A 24,941-nucleotide genomic window follows, 5' to 3' on the forward strand; every position below is an offset into this window, starting at 1 on the left:
GATAAGTATCTATATTCCTTTTAAAGTTTTTGAAAAATTATTTATTTGACAGGGAGAGAGAGTGCAAGCACACAAGCAGGGAAGTGGCAGAGGGAGAATCAGGCTCCCTGCTCTGTGGGGCTCCTAGAGTCCCAGGATCATGACCTGAGCTGAAGGCAGACGCTGAACCAACTGAGCCACCCAGGCCCCAAGTCTCTCTTTAAACACGAACTATATCAGGAGTTAATACTGAAACCTCTGATTCATCAGGCCTGTGGGGTTGTACTTGACCTATCAGTCTTCTATCTGTATTTCCTTTTTCCACATCAAAAATCTTGGCTCTCCAAAAAACAACAACAACAACAAAGTCTTGGCTTTCCAGGATACCAATAGAATCACTCATTTGTTTTAGCCTATAGTATGCACAGAAGCCTTGAATCTCAGAAACTATGGGAAAGAAGCCAAACAAGAGTGGGCTGCCGCCACAGTGCTAGGGACGGTATTGTGGTGGCTGTCCCAGTGGACTGGACGGCCATCACAGTGTCACTGTCCTGACTCATCACTTAATCTGATAGGACTGATTACCTTTACTGTTTGAGATTTCTCTGTTTGAAAGTTCCTTTTTTTGCACAGAGCGCCTCACTCTAGAGATTTACAGCCAAAACACTGAGCCACAAGGAATAGTTCCTTTTTGAATTCACTTTACTTCTACTTTTTTAAGGAATTGGTTTTCAACATTTACATCTGTTTTGTTTTGTTTTTTGTTTTTTGTTTTTTTTTTTTTACATTTGTCTATAGTTCTGTAAAATGCTTATTTGCTCCAAAATCAAATCCATAAAACAAGATATGGTCAAGCATGTAGAGCTCCTGTCCTTTTCTTTCTCTTCCTACTCATCTCATTGGAGCCCTTTTTATAAATATTATGGCTTACTTTTCCATTTCTTAAATATAAACAATATGTGTATGCATATATATTTATATTTATTTATTTAAGATTTTATTTACTGATAAGAGAGATTGAGGCAGAGACATAGGCAGTGGAAGAAGCAGGTTCCTTGCAGGGAGCCCAGTGTGGGACTCAATCCCGGGACTCCAGGATCACGACCTGGGCCGAAGGCAAACACTCAACTGCTGAGCCACCCAGGCGTCCCTATATATTTATTTTTAAAATATTTTATGTATTTATTTTAGAGAGCGCAAGCTCACATGAGCAGGGGGAGGGGCAGAGGGAGAGGGTGAGAGAGAATCTCAAACAGACTCTGCACTGAGCATGGAGCCCGACCCAGTGACCTGGAGATCACGACCTAAGTCGAAATGAAAAGTTGGACACTCAACCGACTGAGCCACCCAGGCACCCCGCAAATATTTATATTCTACTCATAGGATAAATTTAAGAGAATAAATTCTTAAGATAATTTGTTACAGAATAGGAGAAAGGCTAATGTAATGTGAGTTTTTTTTTTTTAAATCCAGTATTGAGGGCAGCCCTGGTGGTTCCGTGGTTTAGCGCCGCCTTCAGCCCAGAGTGTGATCCTGGAGACCTGGGATCGAGTCCCACATCAGGCTCCCTGCATGGAGCCTGCTTCTCTCTCTGCCTGTGTCTTTCCCTCTCTCTCTCTCTCTGTGTGTCTCTCATGAATAAATAAATAAAATCTTAAAAAAAAAAAAACAGTATTGAGGGGCACCTGCATGGCTCAGTTGGCCGAGCGTCTACCTTTGGCTTGGGTCCTGGGATTAAGCCCCATGTTGGGCTCCCTGCTCCGTGGGGAGTCTGCTTCTCCCTCTGTGCACTCTCTCTTCTCTCTCAAATGAATAAATAAAAATAAAACATGAGTCTTTAGAATTATATAAGCAATATGACCACAGTCATCTCAGAAAACCTCCTCCAAACAAACAGAAAACAGAAACTGCCTTCCATTGCTTAGACACAAGGCCAGAGGACCTGCATGTCATGACATTATCATTGGTCATATTTGGGTAGTTCAACCTGGCATGGGTCCCCTCTCCCCTTTTTGCTTTTTGGCATTTTTCAGGTGTCTTCACAGCCGGCACCTTTTACATTCTGAATGAGAAACTGCCCTCCCTGCACCTCAGAGAGGAGCTGAGGCCCATCAGTTAATCTGCACATCTCAGTTGGCGGGTGCTGGGGCTGTGGGGCCCAGGAGTGGGCTTCGGTTTGGGGATCCCTCGTGAATCTTTGTGCGTGATGAGGTTGAGGTCCCTTCGGCAGTGATTGCAAGCGTCAGAGGCCCCGGGTAGCTGAGGGATTGTTTTCTCTGGCAGCGAAGCTGAATCTTATTTACCTCTCACATTATCATTCTCCCTTCCGCCCTCACATGTCATTTCTGTCTTTCCCTTTGACAGACAGTTGAGTGGCAACTGCATGTTGTTAACACCCTCACCCCACCATTTTTCTAGAATGTTCGTTAATGTTGTTTTGAGCCTCAGGATGTGTAGACGTTTTGAGGCAGTATTTCAAAATAAGGCCATTTCAAATGAACTGTGTCTTATGCACAAGGTAATAATTCTCTGTTCCTGCTATTTTATTTTTAATGAAAAATGCCTACGAGGAGCGATCTTGCTGCCAAAGTGCCAGGCTGTGGCAAATCTTAAATTTTTCAAGCTGCTTTAATCAATAAAGTTATCACCAGTCATTTCCCTTGATAACTGCTCCTTCCAGGGCCCGGCCCGCTTCCACTGCTGAGTCCTCCTCCTGCGCGGAATGGACACAACCACCCAAATCCAATTTTCATTCTAACCTTTCCTCAATAGCCTAGAAATAACAGATTGCTGGTATTACTCTAATAGATTGGAAATTCAAACCTCTTAGAGGTAACTAGGCCCTTTCCGGGATTCAGTAATAAGGCAAAGAATAACATACCTTAAAGGTTACTTCTAGAAATACCTAATTTCTCATGGCTTAAGGCTTCTGAATCAGTGGGTGGTTTTATAGCTTCACACTGAAGCCCAAATGATGTGAGGGTTTTGGCAGTTTTCCATAAACATAGAAATTGCATCCGTTGCAAATTGTGCAGGTTTCGTGGAAATTGGGGCTGTTGAAACCAGAGTGCTTAGTAAGCACAGAAGCCAGCACACAGCAGCCAAGAAGCTGGGGGCACCCATTTCACAGATGGGGAGCCCGAGGCTTGGCAAGGAAGGACCTGGAATGCTGGAGCACCACGTGTGCTGGGCACACCTGGGCACCATCACGTGTCTGTTTATTTCACGAAGTCCTCGCTCCAGTCCTTGTCGGAGCTCACGTTTCCATTTTAAGGTTAGGGCAACGTTTCTGCACCTCGGTGCTCTTGACATTTTGGAGCCAGATCATTCTTTGGGGGGGGGGCATCCTGTGCAATCCTTCCCCCAGTTGTGAAACCACAGATGTCTCCAGATGTTGCCACACGTTCCCCGGGGGCCACTTTGCCCCCAGTTGAGAAGGACAGTATTAGGGAGTAGTTGCAGAAACCCTAGTATTGATCCTAGGATTATTCTGCTAGGGACCCCATGCCCTCCAGGCGTTTGCGGTACCCCACTTCTCGAGGAGGGGGCCGAACATATAGTGGGATTTTTATTTTTTAAGATTTTATTTATTTATTCATGAGAGACACACAGAGAGAGGCAGAGACACAGGCAGAGGGAGAAGCAGGCTTCATGCAGGGAGCCCAATGCGGGACTCGATTCTGGGTCTCCAGGATCACGCCCTGGGCCGACGGCAGCAGTAAACCGCTGAGCCACCCAGGCTGCCCTATAGTGGGATTTCTAGGCTTGGTAATTGAACTTTGAAAAGTTGTATTTAGTAGTACAGCATCACTTGCTATTTTGAAAAATACTATATATTTTGACAGAATATATACTATAGAATATGAAGTTAAGATCTTAGGTGGGGAGGGTAGATGCCCTCAGGACGGCTTATCAAACATGGGGGCAAGATTTGTAGATTTTTCCCAAGAGGGCCAGGCATAAAACATGGACTAGGTGCTGTCATTCTGTTGCTGGTTCTCAGATTATTCGTCCTAGCTACGTGGGTGTGGGGACAGGCTGTTACCCTAGTGGTGAGACCTGTGGCTGGGGAGTGAATTTCCACGTGGGGTCACTCATTTCTCTCTTGGCCTCCTCCCCATCACATATTTCCATGGAAGACCCATCCCCAGTCCCCTGCACCAGCCCAGGCCCTGCCTCCCATCTGTGTGCACAGTCTTGGGTGTCAGTTCAGGGACACCTGGCTGGGACATCGTGAGCCTGGAGCATCGGGAGAGCGAGCCAGAGGAGTGGCTCATCCGCTCCTGCAGGCCCTGATTTGAACGTGAAGCTCTGTCTCCAGACAGGGACAGGCCTATCACCCCAGCCTCGGGTTTGAGACCGTCTGGAGTTTCGGGAAGTTCTGGCTTTGAGGTTGCCCTTGGCATCTATCTCAGTCACAAGGTGTCTGTAAAACCTTACATTTTCCTAAGACATTCCCCACCCCCCGCCACCCCCGCCACCAAGAGCCTTTTTAAAAATAGATTTTCTTCTCAAAGCACAAGAATTTTGTCGTATGAAGTAACTGACGTTCATTAAAGGAGATGGGAAAAATTCACAAAGTACAAGGAAAAAAACTGTTCATCATCCCACCAACCTAGAATAAACGCAAAGCATGCTTAACCTTTCCAACTTTTTAGTTTCTATATATACATTTTTAATGCACAATTTGGATAATCTTGTATCTGCTATTTGAAGCCTGATCTTTTTCAATATTAAATATTACGCACCGTATTAAATTGCATTGGGAGCAATTTCCTTTGTGCCTTCTTAAGCACTTGTACAAAATAACGTTTGTGGCTATGTAGTATTTCCTCACATGGGCTACTGTAATGTGTGTTACCCCTCCCCTGTTGTTGGACCTTGAGCTTTATTCACTTTCCCTCTCGGACCCTATGAACACCCGTGAACGCACATCCTTTGTACACATCTGATCATTTGTGGGGAAATCCTGCCTAGTGCGGTGGTTGTGAGGCCATGATGCACATGGCTTAATTCAGAAAGGTGGCATCAGTTTACCTTCCTTGCCAGCTGCAATCCCCCACATCCTTAACGCACCCTGTGTCTTACTTCTTATAAAACAGTGATCTTTGAGCTGTGCTGTGTTGGTGGTGTTCCTCACAAATGTGTCAGACTCTGGGGGACATGACTTGGCAGTGAGCCGTCTGCAGGTCTCGGAGGCTGAAGATCCGGGGCTCGTCGAGCGCTAGGTGGATGCCTCCTGAGGCATCTCCCTGTGAGCGTGTGTGCCCCCCTCCGGCTGAGATCCGGACGGAGCCCAGTGCTCCTGCAGCACCAGCCCGGGCTCCTGGCCAGAGTCCTGGGATAACCAGAAACGTCTGAAATGTGGGCTTGCTTGGGCAATTTCCTTGGCACTGGAAGGTCATGCTCCCAAACATCATCACCTGTTAGAACGGCTTCTCCCCCTGGCACCCAAGATGGTAAAGGGATGGTGGCAGGAAAGATTTAAGAGAGGTGAATGCATCTGCGTGAGAGCTCGAAGCAGAAAACCCGCCTGCAGGGCTGCGGTGCCCCCTCCAGCACTGGATTTCTGCGTTCCTAGGAGTCTAGCCTTGCGGTGTCTCCGAGCTCCCTTCACCATATCGCAGTCAGAGAGGAAGTGCATCCCAGGCCTGACAGGTAGGGGTTTTTTATTTCCCCCGACAGCACACCTCTTGACCTCTATCTTCTTGCCAATGATTTTTTAAATCCTAAATGATTTGGCAATAATTGCTCCTCCTTGCGTGATTATTGCCCTTCACCGATAGTAAATCTGTGAAATCCCCGGGGGCCCCAGCACATTTTGGTATGCGGAGCCCACAAGCTGGCCCGGACAGGCATCACTGCTCCGGGCAGCTGCGCACCCCGCGTCTCCGGCACCCCTCGCTCCCCGAGCGTCACACACGGCTTTGGGGCGCTGTCTAGGTTGGGCAGCGGCTCATCATGCATAAGTGTAGCTGCTGCTTCTCCGCAGTTCTTCCTCCGAGGGCCCAGATCTCTGCTTCCATCTTTGTGGGCCACGTCGACAAATGTGCTCGCCCAGGAAACCCTGGGAGGCTCTGTTCTGAGGGGGAGGAATTTCTGCTGCCTGGGGAGTACGTGTGCACAAAATTTCATTTTCCCCACAAGCACAGAAGGCATCAGGCTTGACATGTAATCATTGGAAGGCCTGTTTCATTTCCAAGGAACTTCTAGCAAGATGGCCCCTGGAGCCTCTGGTAGCAATGGACAGGATCCTAAGTTGGAATGTAATGCATGTTCACAGGCCGACTTAATGGTTTCAGGAGAACTCCTTGAGAGGGCACAGCAGAATCTCATACTGAGGCTCATGGCTGGTGCGACCCCCCCGGGGCCGAGCACCGCTTGCTCCAGCCCCCACACCCCCACCCCCAGCTGAGGCGTGTGGTGGCCTGGGTGACCCCTGGCTTGCAGCATCACCTGTGCATACAGCAGGCTCTGCAGCCATTCCCTCCTCAGGATGCACACGTTGCCACTGGCTGTTTCTTCTTTGGTGACCGATGATTTCCCCAGAGCTGCGTGGGAGCTTGATAGACATAAAAATTAAACCCATTTGGTTTTGGCAGCGTTCTCCCCAGCACCAGTCATTCTAGAAAAAATTTACAATTTTTACCATACCTGGGTACTTGCCTACCAGCACTTCTATTTGCTTAATTATTCTTCAAATCACTTTATTTTTAAAAACTTAACTAAATTAAAAAAATTTTTTTTAAGTGGACGTGAAGCCCACTGTGAGGCTTGAACTCATGATCCTGAGATCAAGACCTGAGCCAAGATAAGAGTTGAATGCTTAACTGACTGAGCCACCCAGGCACCCCTAAATAAATGTATTTTATTTTTAAAATTTATTTATTTTTAAAGATTTGTTTATTTGAGAGAGAGAGACAGAGAGCATGCAGAGTCAGGCGAGGGGCAGAGGGAGAAAATCTTCAAGCAGACTCCCCACTGAGTGGGGAGCCTGATGTGGGGCTCGATCCCAGGACTCTGAGATCATGGCCTGGCTGAAAACAAGAGTCAGACACTTAACCCACCAAGCCACACAGGTGCCCCTAAATAAATGTATTGTATTGTATTGTATTTATTTATTCATTCATTCATTCATTCATTCATTTATTTGTATACCTTTTTGAAAATTTTATTTATTCATGAGACAGAAAGAGAGAGAGGCAGAGACACAGGCAGAGGGAGAAGCAGGCTCCATGCAGGGAGTCTGATGTGGGACTCGATCCCGGGACCCTAGGATCACATCCTGGGCCAAAGGCAGGTGCTAAACCGCTTAGCCACCCAGGGATCCCCGGTGCCCCTAAATAAATGTATTTTAAAGGAACTTCGATCACTCCTATAAGTGGAGAATCAGAATCACTTACTTACCACAGATTACTCCAAAAATAAATGCCAAACGGTTACATTAAGATGCAATGTCGTTCTACCTAAAATCAAATAGTGTGTCACCCACATGCAAAACTGACTTGGGAGATGTGGATTAGAGACGAGAGCAGAGGGCATTAGTGAAGCCTATGAAGTTTAGAATATTCACTGGAAGAAATGCAGTTTTTTTCAAGTTCTTTACGTGTCTTGTGGGGGAGGGCGGGTGTGGTAGCCGCTGGCATTGGGCACAGTTCTTCATACTGGTGGTCATTGTCCATCTCCGGGCTTCCTCCTGGGGCCGGGATCTGCCTGTGGCTTCACTGCTGAAGAGCCCCTTCAGCCTCTGCTTGTATACGATTGAGTGACAGGGGCTTGGTACCTGTGACACCGCCTGTGCCGGTTGTTAGAAGAGCCTCGTGTTTACCTGCAACTACCTCCCTGGCTTCCAGAGAGGCACCAGCTTTTCCACAAACCCCTCGTGATCCCTCCACTTCTTTGAATGCCTGTTTGGCTGTTTTCAGGGACAGTTGCTTCAGGCTTATTAGCCTGTACTTAGTGGAATTCATCATACGGCCTGCACTGGTGAGTGGTGACAGATGGGTTGTTGGTACACATGTGGGGTCCCCTGCCGGACAGGCCCTCACCCCTTCCCCTACCTCCTAACCTGGTTGGGTGGCCTCTCTTGCCCTTCAATTGAAGCTCAAAACCTCACCTCCTGCAGGAAGCCGTCCCTGACCACTACCCCCTTAGAGACTCCTGTACTTTTTCACCGGTCTTGGCTATGTATTTGTGAGATTGTCTGATGATCATCTGACTTCTGCGTTCCACTGAGAGCTTCATGAGGGTAGGGACTATGTCTCTTTGATTCCCTGTGTCCTCACTGCCTGGCCCCAAAGCAGCTTGATACAAAGATGCTGGGTCACTGGAGGCAAAAGCACCATGATAGAGGCTGGACTGTCTCCAACAGGGCTAGATTAGGAATTTCCCCAACAAAACATTTCCTAATATTTTTTTTCTTTTTTAACATGTACAGATAGTTCATGTCCAGGCATTGGCTTTGATGCTTAACTTGCATGATTTCATTTAAACACCACACTGCTTGTACCCATTCTGCAGATTGAAGTGGAGGCTTGCCCTGGACCACAGAGCTAGGAGATAACAGAGCTCGAATGTGAGCCAGGTTGCTGTGGCCACATCTGAATCCTTAGCTCAGTCTGTTCTGCTGGCCATATAGGGCCTGCCTCTGTTTCCACTGCCCTGTATGCCCCACTCTAAGATGGCAGACAAGCTCCATGTGGGCTCCTGTCCTCACAGGCAGAGTCCAAACTCACAAGTAATTTCCCCAGTGTGACTGCTTCACAGTCATCAATTTGATTTTCCTTGATTTTGGCTTGTGTGTCTATTCATTGGTTAGCCATATCTGGCATCTGGATTCCAGAGAGGAGACTTGGGGAGTAACTGTTGATTTTGAAGCTTCTGTCCTGGCAGCATCAGGACACCCACCTTGTCATGGGAGTCTGGTTTCTCAGGCCTGTTTAGTCTCTACTGTGTAAATTCCTGACTGGACTTGAGAATAGATCTGGGAACATGTTTGGTTGCCTGAGGTGTTGGACCAGGCACCCCTGATTGTTTCTTTTTTTTTTTTTTTTTTAAGATTTTATTTATTTATTCATGAGAGACACAGGCTGAGGGAGAAGCAGGCTCCCTGCAAGAAGCCCGATGTGGGACTCAATCTCGGGACCCAGGGATCATGACCTGAGCCAAAGGGCAGATGCTTAACCACTGAGCCACCCAGGCATTCCAGTATGACTCGATTTAAACAAGAATATTAATAATACAGATTGATACGGCAAAAGGAGGCCCACTAATGACTCCAGTTCAGGCAGCACTGAAGTAGACTCTACACTGGTGACCAGTGAAGAGTCTTGTTGGCTGTGCCTCCTCCCTCTCTCCAGACATGGGCAGCCATGCCTTCAATCCAAACACCAGTCCACTCAACAAGCTTTTGCTGGTCATTAGCTAAATGCCAGCATCTGCCCACATCCCTGCCTGTGGGACCTCACGCTTGCTGGAAAAGAGAGAAGTGAAGCAGTACAATGCAGTAGGGACATGCTGTGCAAGGGGGTAATCAGAGGGCTTTGGGAGGGCCTCGGGACCCAGCAGGGTTCAAAGGCAGTGGTCTTGAAAGCCTGTTAGGAGTTGGCCAGGAGAAGAAGGGAGAGCAGGCACAAATGTCAGCGTGTCCCGTGGGTCACCCTTTCTCTGTTCTTCTGTGAAGGTCCATATTTCCACTTAGTACCCTTTTCCTTTTGCCTGAGAGACTTCCTTTTATATTTCTTTTGTGTGGATCTGTTGGTGATAATGTCTTTTAGGTTACAACATCTGAAAATGTCTATTTCACCTTTGTTTTTTTGAAAGATATTTTTGCTGGGTATAGAATTCTAGGTTGGTGTGTCTCCCTCTCTCAGTGCTTTACAGATGGTTCCCTACCAGCTACTCACCTACATTGTTTACGGTGGGAAATCTCATGTCTTATCTTTGTTTCTCAGTATGTAATATGCCTTTGTTTTTTTCTCCAGCAGTTTTTAAGATTTTTCTTATTGTTACTGACTTTGGGCAATTTGATTATGTCATGCCTTAATGTAATTTTTTTCAGGTTTCTTGTGTTTGGTGTTGATTGGGATCTTGTATCTGTGGATTTATGAGTCTTACTGGTGTTTGGAAATTTTTCAGCCATTAGGAGGAAGTCAGATATTGTTTGTGTCACCTCTTCTCATCTCACCATCAGGGATTCCAGTTACACATGTATCAGGCCCTTTGAAGTCATGTCATAGCTTGATGATGCTCTGTCATTTTTTTTTTTTAAAGATTTCATTTGAGAGCAAAGAGCCCTATGTGGGGTTCCATCCCAGGACTCCAAGATCATGACCCTAGTTGAAGGCAGATGCTTAACTGACTGAGCCTCCCAGGCTCCCTACTCTGTTCATTTTTATTAAGTCTTTTTTTCCTCTTAGTTTCATTTTCAATGGTTTCTTTTTTTTTTTTTAATTTTTTTTTATTTATTTATTTATGATAGTCACACAGAGAGAGAGAGAGAGAGAGAGAGAGGCAGAGACATAGGCAGAGGGAGAAGCAGGCTCCATGCACCGGGAGCCCGACGTGGGATTCGATCCTGGGTCTCCAGGATCGCGCCCTGGGCCAAAGGCAGGCGCTAAACCGCTGCGCCACCCAGGGTTCCCTCAATGGTTTCTATTACTGTATCTTCAAGTTCATTAATATTTTCTTCTGTACTGGGTAATCCAGTATTAATTTCATCTGGCAGGTTTTCCATTCTAGACATAGTGTATATCAAGTGCTACCTATGTAAATAAAACATAAGCATTATTTATTACTGCTCACTTGCCATTGGTTACAAATATCAGTAAGTTACACTGTTAACTAGTAATCAAAAATAAAAGCAGTTCTTCTCCATCAGAAAAAAACTTGGTGCAGTTGCCATCTCTAGAAGTTCGAATGGGATCTTTTCTTTTATCTTTCATGTCCCTACTTAGCTTTTAGAACATATGGAAGATAGTTGCAGTAAATATTTTTTTTAAGAATGTAGCCAACATCTCTGGCCTCTTTTATTTTTTTTTTAAGATTTTATTTATTTATTCATGAGAGACAGAGAGAGAGAGAGGCAGAGACACAGGCAGAGGGAGAAGCAGGCTCCATGCAGGAAGCCCGACGTGGGACTTGATCCTAGGTCCCCAGGATCAGGCCCTGGGCTGAAGGTGGCGCTAAACCACTGAGCCACCCAGGCTGCCCTTGCAGTAACTAATTTAATATCCTTGTTTGCAGATTCCCACATCCATGTGTGTTCTGGATCAGTTGACTGATTTTCCTGTCCATTATGTGTGATATTTGTCTTCTTTGCATGTCTGATCACTTTTTTAAATAAGTTGCCAGACGTTGTGAATTTTGCTTTTTTGGGGTGATGGATATTTTTGTGTGCCTATAAATATTTCTTGCACTTTGTTCTGGGATGTAGTTAAGCAACTTGGAAACTGATCCTTCCAGATCTAGCTTTTAAGATTTGGGAGGCAGCACCAGAGCAGGGTTGGGTCTAAGGCTAATTACTTCCCTCTACCGAGGCAAGATGCTTCTGAGAACGCTACCCAGTGCCCTGTGAATTATGAGATTTTCCAGTCTGGCTGGTGGGAACAGGCACTATTGCCAACCCCGTGTGAGGTCCAGGCAGTGTTTTCTTTCATTTTTCAGTGTGATTCTTCCCCTGGTGGTTTCCTCACTCATACACGCTGATCAGCAGTCAACAGAACGCTGCCTTGTTCAGAGGGACCCTCTCCAGATCTGCGTCCTTCCTCTCTCTCTGGGCCTCCCCTTCTTCTCTGAGACTCATCTTGAGAACTTAACTGCCTCTGTCTCCCAGTTCCTGGCTCTGTCCCTCACTTCCAGGAGTCTGCCAGGCTCCATGGGGTCCTCCCTCCCTGCAACCCTAGTCTGGAAACTGAGGGCACTGCAGGGCTCACCTCATATGTTTCCTGTGTCCCAGAAATCATTGTCCTTCATGGCTTGTTGTCCAATAACTTGAAAACTTGTTTCATATAGTTTGTCTGGCTTTCTGTTTGTTTTAGGTGGGAGAGTAGATCCCACAGGATGCTTTTTGAAATGACAGCCAGGCTGCAAGCATTTCCTCTGTGTGTGTGTTTTTGTTTCCACGGTATTTTGGTTTTTATAGGTAGTACCTTCATTATTGAAAGCAAAACCTCCTAAACTGTGAGCTGCTAAGATTTGCCAAAAATTTAGTTTTCACAGAGCTGGTGGTTGGCACCTAGTTACAGAGTATTTAGCTGCAGGTCAAATTGAGCCTGTGTTTCAGTAGAGGCAAGATGGGGTCACCTCCCCACACAGCCTTGGGACTCTGTAGCACTTTGCCACTTGCTGATTGATTTCAGATTGCCCACACATGCACTGTTAGAGCCACTTGGCTCATGGGCAGAGCAGGAGGCTGGTGGGGTGGGGGGTTTAGCAGCAGGAGATATATTCAAGGTGGGTTGACTTTTCATCAATATGATGACAATATTGCCTTGTTTAATTTGTATGACAGTGGTTTTAAACATTAAATCAAGCAGTTGATTGTGTCAAAAAATAATGAAGGAACACAGGAATGAACTGTCCTGATACCACTTCTGAGCTCATGTCCCTGCCCGGCAGGCCGTCATGATTGGGGACGATATCGTGGGTGATGTTGGCGGTGCCCAGCGCTGTGGAATGAGAGCCCTGCAGGTGCGGACAGGAAAGTTCAGGTGAGTGCCCCACGCGTGGTCCAGTTCATCTGCCTCCCTTCCTCCGTGGATTCCTGGGGTGTCCATGGTTTGGTTTGGGTTTCTTCCCCCAAAATAAAGGGGATTATTTTTTCCAAAAAGAACAGTACGTGGACATCTGCTGACATCTGTGTAACTGTCCCCTAAGGACGGGCCTAGCTGACCTTTTCATAGGAGAGAGTGGACAGGTAAAGCAGCTTTTGATACATGGTCCAGAATTCACAACTGGGATTTGAACAGGGTGTAGTGTGGAGACAAGAGACCAAAGGCTCCAGCCATCCCAGGCTGCAGCGGTTCAGGCTGAATTTGGGCCGTGCTCCATTGGGCAAGGTGGTCAGAGCCTTCCCTGCACATGGAGCTTCCAGCTTCTGGGCACTCAGCCCCACCTGGTCACCCTCCCTCTCGTGCTCTGTCTTCTGTTTGTGGGAGACAGAACTTAGAGATGCCAGGTCCTTGGTCAGGGACCCCTTAGAACCAAACCTCCATCTCCAGAGGAACTTGTGTTCTTTTCCTGGGTCAGCCTGGTTTTCAGCAGATCGCCAACAGGCATCTCTCAGGGATTAGGTAGTTGCTTGTGGGCATGTGGAGGTGCCCTGTGGGATTGAGGTTTGGCTTGTTGGGCCATTGAGGGTGTCTTAGACATCAGAGCAATGTCTCACCTGTCCTGAACAATTTTGATAATGGCGCTTCGGAGAAAATACAATTTTGTGGTTGCTAGAGAGTTTGGCTAAAACATGGTTACCCAGAGGTACTTGGATTGGTGGCGGGGGTCGAGGGGAAGGAGGGGTGTATCTGTCCTGTGTCTGCTTAACGTCTTCCGAGAAGTGGGGTGCCTGGGTGGCTCAGTTGGTTTGGCGTCTGACTTTTGGTTTCAGCTCAGGTCATGATCTCATGGGTTATGAGATCAAGTCCTGTGTCTGGCTCCGTGCTCATGGAGAGTCTGCTTGAGATTCTCTCCCTTGGCCCCGCCCCCCACTCGCATTCACTCTCTTTCTCCAAAATAAATTTAAGAATCTTTAGAAAACAAAGAACCTGGGTCAGGGAAATGGATTAGAAGGTCTTACTCACTGTGAGGCCCCTCTGTTGTGTGTGAGACCCAAGAGACCTGGGATTTGGGGTGGACACAAGGTGAGTGGGGAAGGTTTGATCCATGTGGGGTCTGCGGCCAGAAAGTCCCTTCTAGCCACGTCCTGGACGCTCCCAGGGCACTAGAGGCTCTCTTCAAGCCCCTAGCACACCTGAAATACCGGCCTTCAAAGGAGGAGGATGTTCTGGGTCCCCTGGGCTATGTCTGGCCTGAAGAAGTGAGGGAGACTCCACTCACAAACCTCAGAAACATTTCAAGAGAGCTGCCTGGGGCCCCAAAGTCCCTAATTCCATCGCTCCCTCAAAGGTACAGCACCGAGGCCTGTTGCTGAGCAGCGGGACTGGGCACCCTCTGCTTGATGCTCTGTTGCATGGTGTTGCCCATGTCCTACTTTGCAGCCCCAGGGTTGGTGCTTTTCGGAGTGCCCCGTGACTGTCTTCCAGGGATGTAAACTTCATCAACAGTTGGCCAGATCCTTCTAGCCTGCTCACCGTGTGTAGATTTAATGTATAAGATACATATATATCTTTATTTTTTTTTTATAAAAATGGCATTATATTATTGCACAGCCTGCTGTTTTCTTGAACGGTGTTTTGAGTGTTTTTCCATGACCATTCTTCATAATTTTTAAATACCTAAGGAGATGTTGTACGTTAAGTACTGTTTAGTGCCTGACATCCGGCAGGCCCTCAGCAACGGTGAGGTGACGGTGATGCTGTCGGTGACACCATCTCACCTCCGGGGACAGCCGCCTGGCCTAGCAGGCAGAGGATGGGACGCAGTGTGTCTTTTCTCGAAGGTGTTACAACTTCATATCTTTTTATTTGTTTGCCCAAAGGACGTAAATCTGCCTTCGTTAGCATGCAGGGCAGAGTGAGAGGAGCTCTATTACAGGTAAGGCAGCAAAGGAGCCATCTGAGGAGGAGGCCACAGGTGGAAGGGGACGCTGGGTTCTGTGCGCGTGAAAGCACGTGCGAGGCGTCTCTGCGGGGGCCACTCTGCTGCGCCGATGAGTCACAAACTGCGGGGGGCTGCTGAGCACTGGGCTGGGTCACGATACAGACTGGGCTGGAAGTCCAAGATACAGATGGCAGAGGCTGCATGGGAGAGGAAGAATGTGGAAAAGCTCGTTTATAGTGTTGTGTACCATTTACATGCTCACAGGTGCTATCTTAGGTTAATTTCACTTGCTTATTTTAATTTTTGTCACCGTAGCTGCTAGAAGGTTCTTGCCTGCCTCCCTGGCTCACATCGGGGCTCAGGGCATTTCTGTTGGGCAGCGGGGGCCCTGCACCTCCCCCCTTTGCCCTGCAGATGGCACTCGCCACACACACACCCCAGAGGATGCCAGAGCAACCCTGTGCTCCGCGGCCCCGCAGGCCGGAGCGCCTGAGGCCCCATGGCACCCTGCATGGGGACCGCTGCGTGCCCTTGTCTGCGGTTCTCCCATGGGGGTCTGCTTCCTTCCAGAATGCAGTCGGTCTGCCTGGGCTGACCTTCATCTACCTGGAGTTGCTGCGTGTTTCACCGAGCGTAGCCGGTTCGTCCTGGTGGCCCTGCGTCCTCCGTGGTGTGAACACACCTCTCTCTTCCCCTCCCCTTGCGGGGACACGCTCGGGTGGGTCCCGGTTTGGCCATTCTTTGAAGTGCTGCCAGGAATGTCCGATCCATGTTTCCCGGGCACGTGGGCGTGAGTCCACGTATGGTAGATTTGCTTGAGATGGAATTGCTGGGTCACGGGGAGTGCATATGGTCACGTTTACTGGGTCATGCCGGACTTCCGCTTTGCTTGTGCGGGTGTACACTGCCCTCGTGATGGACAGGGCCCCACTTGCGTCCAGCCTCTTCCCCATGGGCTGTTTTGAATGAGAGGCCTGTGTTCTTCTTAGTTTATGGGCTTAGGGGGTCTCGAGGGCAGTGTCACCACCCACCACCCAGGAGGTTGGGGAGGGGCCCCCAGGCACCTCGGGTGAGAAGGCGTGGGAGAGGCAGGGGCAGGCATGTCCATCGTGGCGTCCTCCACACCTGCTCCGTTTACCTGTGCTTTGGCTGGTGGTCGGGGGACAGTAGTTGCCCTTCTTGGTCCCTGACCAAGCCTGCTTCACATCCAGGGCGAGAGGGGAAAGGTTCTCAAACTGTAGACACCTTGGGTGGGCTCTGCAGTGCCCAGAAGGGGGTCCCACGTGAGGCTGGGAGGTGGCTGCAGAGTGAGGCCGTGAGGCCTGGGGGGACACCACTCTAAGCGTGGCAGGAACTGTGGCCTGACAGCTCGTGCTGTTAGAACGGCCTCTAACCCAACACAAACCTTGGCTACTCGGGCTGAGGCAGTTGCCCCCCAAAGGCTGAGAGAGCCCCCGCCTGGGAGCCCCTCTGAGACCCGGAGACAGCCTCTGCCCTCCCCCAGGTGTCACGGCTCTGGGATGTGGCCAGTGTTGTGGGCATGAGCCGGCCTTGGGGGGGCGAGGGTGCAGTGTCCCGAGAGAGAGCGTGCTGTCTGCTAACACCCCAGGGCAGGTACACTTTTGATCCACTCATTAGGTCTCTGGTGTTTGCCTCTTCCCCAGAAAAATGAGGAAAAGAAGGTGGCTTGTGGCCCCGGGACCCCCATTCTTGAAGACACAGCTCTTGTCTCTGATGATCACACAATTTCTGGTTTTCTTTGGGCCGAGGTTCCCTGTGTCACAGGCAGGACCCAGGCTGTGCCCACAAGATCTCAGTGTGCTCCCCCAGCTCTGGTGGTGTCTTCAGGCTGGGGACCGCTGGGGGCAGCCCCCTGACCCCCAGCTTCCTGACGTCACACACTGGAGTTCTGCTGCCCTGTAGCGCGACCCCATAGGACCCCGGGCGGCTCTCCCTGCCTTCCTCCCTGGCTCTTCACATTCCCTGGCTCCCCTCCTGGAAAGCTTCTGGGAGAAGCAGTCCCTCAGCACTGGACTCAGACTGACTGCCCAGCAGATTGGAACTTGGCCAGTCCTGCCCCAGTGACCCCGGCCTAGCAGTGGTCCCTGGGGCAGTCAAGCTGACCGCCTGGCACGCGGGTGTGGTGGGGGGCAGTTGCTGTGACACTGGGCCCAGCTGCCTCCCCTGAGCCTCACCTGTGGGTGGGTCAGGTGTCCTGGGGTTTGGCTTGTGTGGACTGTGATCTTTGTGTTCCTTTGGGGTCACCCTCGTCCACCCCCAGGCCCCCGGCAGGTGCAGGCCTGGGCATGGGACTCAGGCTGGGCCAGTCTGGAGCGTGCAGAGCTTCTGGCCACAGTGATGGGATAGTGATCTGCGTCAGGCTGGTGGGTTAGCCCAGGATTTTCCAGAACCCCTGGGAAAATGGCCAGTGAAGTATAAGCCAAGAAGTTCCAGTGACCATCTCTGGCACCCCAGGGATGGGGGAACCCTGATCGAGGGTGCAGTGGACAGTCAAGAAAGCAGAGTCTAGAGATGGGGAGAGAGATTCCAATGATGTCGTTGGAGCATCAGGATCTAGCTGTACCCGAAGCAGGTCCCTCCTCTGGCCTTTTTGGTAAAGTGGCCATTAGATTCGTAGTTTCGTGAGCAACGCAGCAAGGAGCGCGCTGTGGTGTGTCAGCATTGGTCCGCACAGCCTCTGAGGTCTCCCTGGCCGGCTAGCACTGTGGGCTTCTCTCTGACGTATGCCCACTGGGGAGCCTGCCCCAGGGCTCCCCTCTCTTTCCATGTGGAGGATGTCCCCATGCTGCCCTTTCCGAGGGGTAGCTAGAGACCTCCACGGTGGCCTTCAGCTCACACCACTGCTGGCTTTCTCCATGCTCTAGAAAGTGCTAGAAAGAACCTCATTTAGCCTCAGAGGAAACGGCCCCCGGGCCCCCCAGAGCCAGCTGAACATAGAATGGGCTGCCTGGAGAGGAGGGCATGCTCATCACCTAGAGATGGCCCGCAGAGGCTGGCAGGCCTCCTTCTGGGGAGGCTGAAGAAGGGGCAGCAGCCAGAGGCTGGGGCGAAATGAAGCCTCAAATGCATCCTGAGTCTGCTGATGGTGATGGCACCTGTGCTAGAACTTTGCTGTGCCTCTGGCCCCTGGACGGACCCCGGGAGGACCCCGGGAGGACCCTGGGAGGCTAGTCCTGTTTCCCACTGACAGACACGGAGAATCAGCGCCACCACTTCCCACTTGCGGAGGTGGAAGCTGAGGCCCAGGCAGGGCAGGGGCGCTGGTACTGTCCTGGCCTTGATTCCACCCGGTCTGTGGCCTCCTCCTCTAGGTCATGGGCTGAGCAAGAGCCGTGAAAACCACCACGGGTAGAGATAGATGCAGCCGTGTAGACATCCGAGTAGACTGGCAGATGTTTGCAGATGTTACAGCTGATTTCGTTAAGTGTCTTCTAAACATTTTGCAATAAGACTCTGAATAAGAGTAATTTTTTTCAAAGTATACCTGTGCCCCCACCCATAGGTTTGTGAATTTGGGACATTCCAAAACAGAAAACCACCTAAAAGTACAAGTTCAGGGCGCCTGCGTGGCTCAGTCCGTTAAGTGTCTGACTCTTGGTTTTGGCTCAGGTCGTGGTCTAGGGTCGTGAGGTCGAGCCCCGAGTTGGGCTCCACACTGAGCATGCAGCCTGCTTAGGATTCTCTCCCTCTCCCCCAGCCCCTCCTGCTCATGCTACCTCTCCCTCTGTCTCAAAAAGAAAAGTAAATATATAAAATAAAATGAAAGCACAGCTTTATTAGTTCAGAAACAGAAACCGACCCAAGGACCCCAACACCCCCAAGCCTGTGTGCAGCTCTACCCTGACCCCCCGGTGCCCAGAGAGGACCCCTCCTCACTCACAAGGCTAAATCACCACCGAAAATAGGCCTCTTGGTACTGGAAGCCTCCCAGCCCCCAGCCTGGCTGGCCCGGCGACGGCACCCCCAGCGCCCCTTGCCTCCCCTTCCGACGTGACAAGGCCAAGGTACGTTCTGTACCTTTCGGGGTGTTTCATCCAGAGGGGATGAGGGCGAGGGGCTCCGGGCCCCGTGGCGGTGAAACCAGTGCCTTCTCTGGGCCACCACACATGTGCAGCTGCCTGCGACCTCCCCATGGCATTGTCTCCCAGGGGCCCAGCAAGGCGTGGCCTCGTTTCACCCTTCACACCTGCTGACACATGCTCATGTGCGTGCGCGTGCACACACACACACACACACACACACACACACACATTTTGACCCATGGAAGAGCTGCCACACAAGGGTGGCATCCCAGGCTCCCCAGCACGGAGAGGATGTTTGGGGCGGTTTTCTCTGGCCTTGCACACTGTGGACCCCAGAATGGGGTGGGGGGCCAGGTGTGTCGCCGGCAGAGGGCCCTGAGGCAGCCCTAGCTGGAGAGGGGGCGTCAGAAGGCCGTCTCGGGGCTCTCCTGGCTGCAGGGCCAGGCCGGCCCTATGAGGCCAGGGCCCTGTGTCATCTAGGAGGGTGGGTGTCACCAGGAAGACCCACTGCTCCCTGAGCGGGACCCCAGGGGAGGTGCCCCCTGGCCGCCTCCGTGTTCTCCCCGCCTTCACCCCTGTGCCCTTCCCCCCTGTTCTCACCGCCTGCCCGTCCCTGGGCCCGGCCTTCGGCCTCCCCCCTGGTCTGGGAGGCTCAGCTTTCATTTCCCTGCCTCCGCGCACTGCCTGCGGCTGGGGCCGCTAGAGGGCGCCGTGCTGCCGGGCCGGGAGGGGCCGGATGCACACCCACTCCCGCGTGACACGCCTGTCCCACACTCACGCCCAGGGCCACACTCACAACAGACTCACGCCCAGCTCCCACACGCTCATGCACGCAGACCCAGGCCACACACACACACACCCACACCCAGGCCCCCTCAGACTGCACATGTGGGCCTGCTGGCACACCCACACACACTCCCGCCCAGCCCACAGGCTGGCCCCACTCACTCGCACGCCCCCTCTTCCTGGAGGCAGCTGTGTCTGGGCTGGGACTGGGGCAGCAGGCCTGGGGAGCCTGCCCTCCCTCTGGGCCCTCGCCCTCCTCCGCTGCCCTCGCAGGCACCCTCACCAAGGCCTCGAAGACATGGAGGTGCTGGGTCTCAGGGTTTTGCTGCCAGCGGGGGCCCCAGGATTTAAAGCAAGTGGAGCAGGGACGCCCGGGTGGCTCAGCTGTTGAGCGTCTGCCTTCAGCTCAGGGTGTGACCCTGGGGTCCCAGGATCGAGTCCCACATCGGGCTCCCTGCATGGAGCCTGCTTCTCCCTCTGCTGTGTCTCCGCCTCTGTGTGTGTGTGTCTTTCATGAATGAATAAGTGAAACCTTAAAAAAAAAAAAAAATCAGGTGGAGCAGCCTCGCATCAGCTCACCAGCCCTTTTATCTTTTTTCCACCTGGCACCTGGCACCTTCTCAGGGGCAAGGAGCCTGAAACCGGCAAGTGCTCTGAGTGTGGGGGCGGGCCTCCTGGCCTAACCTGCAAGCCCAGCAGAGGCTGGGTGACCACCTGGGTGACCACCAGTGGCAGCCCTTCCAGCCGCTTCCGCCCTGCCCCACCTCCACGCCGGCCTTCACGCTGTGCCTGCCGCCTGTCCCACCACCCCTTCCTCAGCTTTCCCAATGAAGGAATTCCCAGAATCCTCCCACATGGAAGGGCCCTTCATGTGGGCAACCAGGGGTAGCAGAGAGACCATCTCAAGGGCAGGGGTAACCCGTGGCCATCACAAGTCTGTGATGGACCCACACCAGGGCCCTTTCTGCTGCTCCCCCCACACATCTCACCTCCGGAATTATCTGCCACTGCCTTGACTTCCCACAGCCTTCTTATTTCCAAATCCTTTTTGAGATTTCCAGAATAGAAAAAAATTCAATGTGCCCATCTGGTCAGGATTCACCCATTGGTCCCCGATGTCCTACTTTGTAGAGAGGAGCAGCGGGGGGCAGGTGGCCCAGGGGCCTGTCCCTAGACTGCTTCATCGGGCTGGGGCACTTTGCAGGCCTCGCCTCAGCTCCCGGGACGTTGACGCTTTTGAGGATCACAGGACATCCACTTTACCCGATGCTTCCTCATGATGTGTCCTGGGTTATGCACTTTGGGCGGGAATCTCCCAGAAGTGGTGCTTCTCTGTGTGCTTCTCAGGGGCGTCCTAACAGGAGGCGTGGGTGGTAATGTCCATTGATGGAGATGGTGACTGCCGTAAAGTCAGGCAGGCTTAGAGGCTTTCCTCCCTTTGGGATCTATGGCCGTTTGTGGGGAGATGCTTGGAGACTATAGAATCCCACTCCTCACCCCACTTCTATTCGTTGGCTCTAACGTCTGTTGCTGCTTCTCGAATCAATTATTTCTCTGATGGTTGCCAAGACATCCCATCTTTCATTCTTACTTACGTTTGTGGTTGGCTTTCTACCGTAAAGAATGTTTTCTTCTCCCCACTTATTTCCTTATACCAGCGTGGACTAATGGAATTCTCTTTGATTCAGTTATAACAGGTATAATCTGTTACTATCATAATTTGTTTTGAGGCTCAAATGGTCCCCGATGTGGCTCATGGCAGCCCTTTCCAGCCAACTCTGGGTCACAACCATTCTCTAAGCCCTCCCTTACTTTTCTGGTGCAAAAAGATGTTTCACATTCATAATGTTCTACCTTTATCTCACCATTTCTCACGGAGCCCCGGTTCCTTTAGTGGCAAGCGGTACTTAGAATCGAACCCCAGTGCACCAGACGTTCCTACCTGGCCTCTGGGTGTCTCTGCTCTCTGGCCCTCTCCGTGGACAGAGGTAGGACACGTACGCCTAGGTGGACACTTGCAGTGCACACGTCCATCCACCGGAACCTCTGTTTCCGTATCTCTCAAGCCCTGTGCGTTCACACCAGCACCTCTGATTCCAGTCCAACGCCGCCGGCTTCATCCCAGCCTGATGCCTTTGCAAATGTGCGCCCTCCTTCTCCTACAGGGAGAGAACTGGTTTACATTATTCTCTCTCCATTTACAGATTTGCTCAGTCCCCTTGAATATACCACACTGGCCTTGCTGGGCTCCTGGGTGCCCGCTCCTCCCCTGCCAGGCTGCTGGGTGCCCGCTTCTCCGCGACTGGGCTCCTGGGTGCCTGCTCCTCCCTTGTCAGGCTCCTGGGTGCCCGCTCCTCCCCTGCCAGGCTCCTGGGTGCCTGCTCCTCCCCGGCTGGGCTCCTGGGTGCCTGCTCCTCCCCGACTGGGCTCCTGGGTGCCCGCTCCTCCCCAGCCAGGCTGCTGGGTGCCCGCTCCTCCCCTGCCAGGCTGCTGGGTGCCCGCTTCTCTGTGGCCAGGCTGTCATCCCACTCACCACTCCAGAGCCTCCTTACATGGGGCGCTGGACCCCTTCCCAAGCCTGGGGGGCCATGGGCTACCCTCCCACGAGGAGGCAGGAAAGACCCCAGACTTCTGCTGCCTCATCTGCCTGCCTGCTCTCTCCCACCCTGATTCTTGAGTGAAGCGATGAGTCTGCCAAGTTTGCTTTCCCCACGATGCCTTGCATGAGCTGGTTAAGCTGAGCGGTGACGGCCTTCCCCGCTGGGAGAGGCCCTTCAGGTTCCTGGCCACTGTCACGTTTGTAGCTCCCTTCCAGCCGCATGGTGGGCGGAGTGAGTGCTGTTTTCTGGGGAAGAAGCTGACTCAACCTCGGGTCTCCCCAGCCAGTGAGGCCAGTGGCAGGGCAGTTGCCCCCATGTCTGTCACCGTTGTCCCTGTGCCTGGATGAACGCCAAGCCCTGCCGTGTCTGTGTCCGTATGGGAGAAGGGACCATCTGTGGCTGGCTTCCGGGCAGTCCCCTGGGCTCCGCTACTGTGGGAGAGCACGTGCTCCCAGGACAGAGGAACCCCAGCTCATCCTGGAGCTGCCGCTTCCAGCAGGAAGAGCTCTGAGCCTCAGGTCTCATCTGAGATGGGGATGGGGGGGCGGTTTCCTTTACATCCTGAGCACCTTTGGTCCAGGAGGAGCTCGATACACACCCAGCTGCAGGAGATGAGTCAGGGAGATGCCACGTATGCACAGTACAGCAGGGCCCGAGGCTGCCCACCTGACCCTCCCGATGCCCGGGGCACTCCTGAGGGCAGGCTCCCCCAGGCCCCCACTTCTGGGTAGAATCACGGGGCTCATGAACCAGGATAGTCACGGCACCACTTTGAAAATTTGCCCCTAGAGACCATGTCCTCCGATTTCCAAAACATCCTCGCAGACCGGCTCGCAGCCTTCCCTTCGGGTGGGGGGATGGCTGGCAGTGCTCACAAGTTTAGGTACTTGGACGGGGCCGGGAGGAGGAAGCACTGGTCCAGCCGAGCTGGTCTCAGCTGCTCCTAGCCTTGTGGCAGCCGGCGGAGCGTGGCACGGCCTCCACAGGGCCGGCCTCACCCAGGAGGGAAGAGGCTTGATTGGAAAAGCTGGCTTTTCTGTAAAGAGGGTGCGGTTGGCTGTTTCCCAGCTTACTGTGCGGGGAGAAGCAGGTGGCTGCTCCCAGCCTCCCTCACCCTCATGCAAGGAGCTGTATCCCACTGTCGCCACGGCTGTCCGTTCCTGCCACCCAGAGTGATTTGGAAAGGCGGCTCAGCTTTGCAAGCACCTCTTGTGTGTGCTCAGCAGTGTGTCGGACGAAGAGTCCCCAGTCTAGTGCCGGGCATGGAATGTGTGTCCAGGGGGCTTATGGGGCTGGAAGGGGACTCTGTGAGATGCAGAATGCGGGGAGATAAGGCGGATAGGGTGAGGGTGGCAGCACAGGGGATCACCCGACCAGCAGGGACTGTGTTTGCCCTGCTTCTGTCCTACCCAAAGTGGGCACGGGGCCGGACACACTGCAGGCTCTGAATGACAGTGTTAGGGCATCAGGGCTGAGAACCCAAGGGAGCCGGGGTGGGAGCCTGGAGATGGTGGGCGGGCTAGAGCAGAGCCCTCTGCTGCGGCAAGGATCTCTGAAAGCCCCCAAAGCATGACTGAGAGGTGGGTGGGCCGCAGGAGGAGGCCCCATAGCAGGGTCACCTGTGTTTCAGGAGCAGACGCCCCGCATGGGGCTAGCCGGATGGCCACTGCTGGGGAACTTGTGTCGCTATCTCCCCCGCAACCGACCCTGTGCTGGGGATCTCAGTACCTGGAGGCAGGCGCTGGGTCGGCCTGGGTCTTCTCACCAGAGCACTGTAGCGTTTTCTCTGATCATGGGATTGTAAGGAGAGCTGCTGGCAGGGAGGGGGCAGCACTGGCTTGTCGGAAGCAGCAGCGGCGTGGGCACCAGGCCCTGGGTGGGTGCCTCTCAGCCTGACCAGCCCTGGCCCAGGTGCACGGGGGCTGGGGAGGAGCCTACTCTGCAGCCCCAAGGCAGGGGATGAAGTCTCTGGGATGTGACCCTGCATGGGCTACTTGACCTCTCTCTCTCTCTGTGCTCTGTCTGTATCCTACAGGTGACACTGTTGCTCTTGCAGGATGCTCTGAGGGGTGCAGGTGAGCCTGCCTGTCCCCTCCCTCCCTCCCTCCCCAGTTCCTGACTGAGATCTCTCATGGTTTCCGGCTCAGACTGACACACGGCTGGGAAGAGCTCTTTGGTCCAGCTGTATACGTAGCAGTGAGGCCTTGGAAATATTTCCAAATAAAGACTTTTCATGGAATCTGAGTGTCTTCTCGTGTGCCCTGGTCTTTGGAGCCCAGTGGTTAAGCACACAGGTTCTGGGAGCTGCTGCTTGGGTGTGAATCCCAGCTCAGCTGTTTGGCTGTAGGCTGGTTACTTAACCTCTCTGGTGCTCGCTTCCTCGCTGTAGGTGGTGGGGTAACGTGTCTCCTTCCTAAGGTCGTTGGGAAAACACAAACTGTGACAGCAACAGACGCAGGACCTACTGCACCAGAGACTGTTCTATTAGTTCATTTACCCTCAAAGCAGCTGTATGGGGTGGTTAACTATTATTATCTCTGAGAGGTTAGGTAACTCTCCTGGGGTCAGAGAGCTGCCCTTTGAACCCATAGTCCAGCGTGAGCACCGTTACCTGTGATTACTGCTTCTCCATCTGTTTCTGTACCGTTTTAGGTTAGTCCGGTGGACTTTTAAATCAAGTGAGCCGCCAGGGGCAAGTGCTGTGAAGTCCTGCTAGGTGGGGGCTGGAGCCGGGAGGAACCACTCGCTGGCGCCAGAGGAGCTCCAAGCTGCAGGGCAGAGAGAATGTGGCTCAGGGTCATCAGGCTGGGGACTACGA

The 24,941-nt window shown here is 52.2% G+C and overlaps 1 protein-coding gene across 2 annotated transcripts in view; it reads left to right on the top strand.

Annotated features, from left to right (window-relative positions):
- The window catches only part of LOC112672471 (phospholysine phosphohistidine inorganic pyrophosphate phosphatase), a 126,860-nt gene that overhangs the window by 37,613 nt on the left and 64,306 nt on the right, over nucleotides 1–24,941 (top strand). The window contains exons 6-7 of one of the 2 annotated variants that reach the window (XM_049103496.1): nucleotides 12,598–12,689; nucleotides 24,159–24,367. In XM_049103496.1, the coding sequence (XP_048959453.1) occupies nucleotides 12,598–12,689; nucleotides 24,159–24,162 (96 nt within the window). In that variant the 3' untranslated portion in view covers nucleotides 24,163–24,367. Of the gene's footprint in view, nucleotides 1–12,597; nucleotides 12,690–24,158; nucleotides 24,368–24,941 lie in introns of those variants that run through there. The other variant, XM_025467554.3, reaches the window with a different exon arrangement.

Source organism: Canis lupus, chromosome 28 (assembly GCF_003254725.2).
Source record: "Canis lupus dingo isolate Sandy chromosome 28, ASM325472v2, whole genome shotgun sequence".
NCBI lineage: Eukaryota > Metazoa > Chordata > Mammalia > Carnivora > Canidae > Canis > Canis lupus.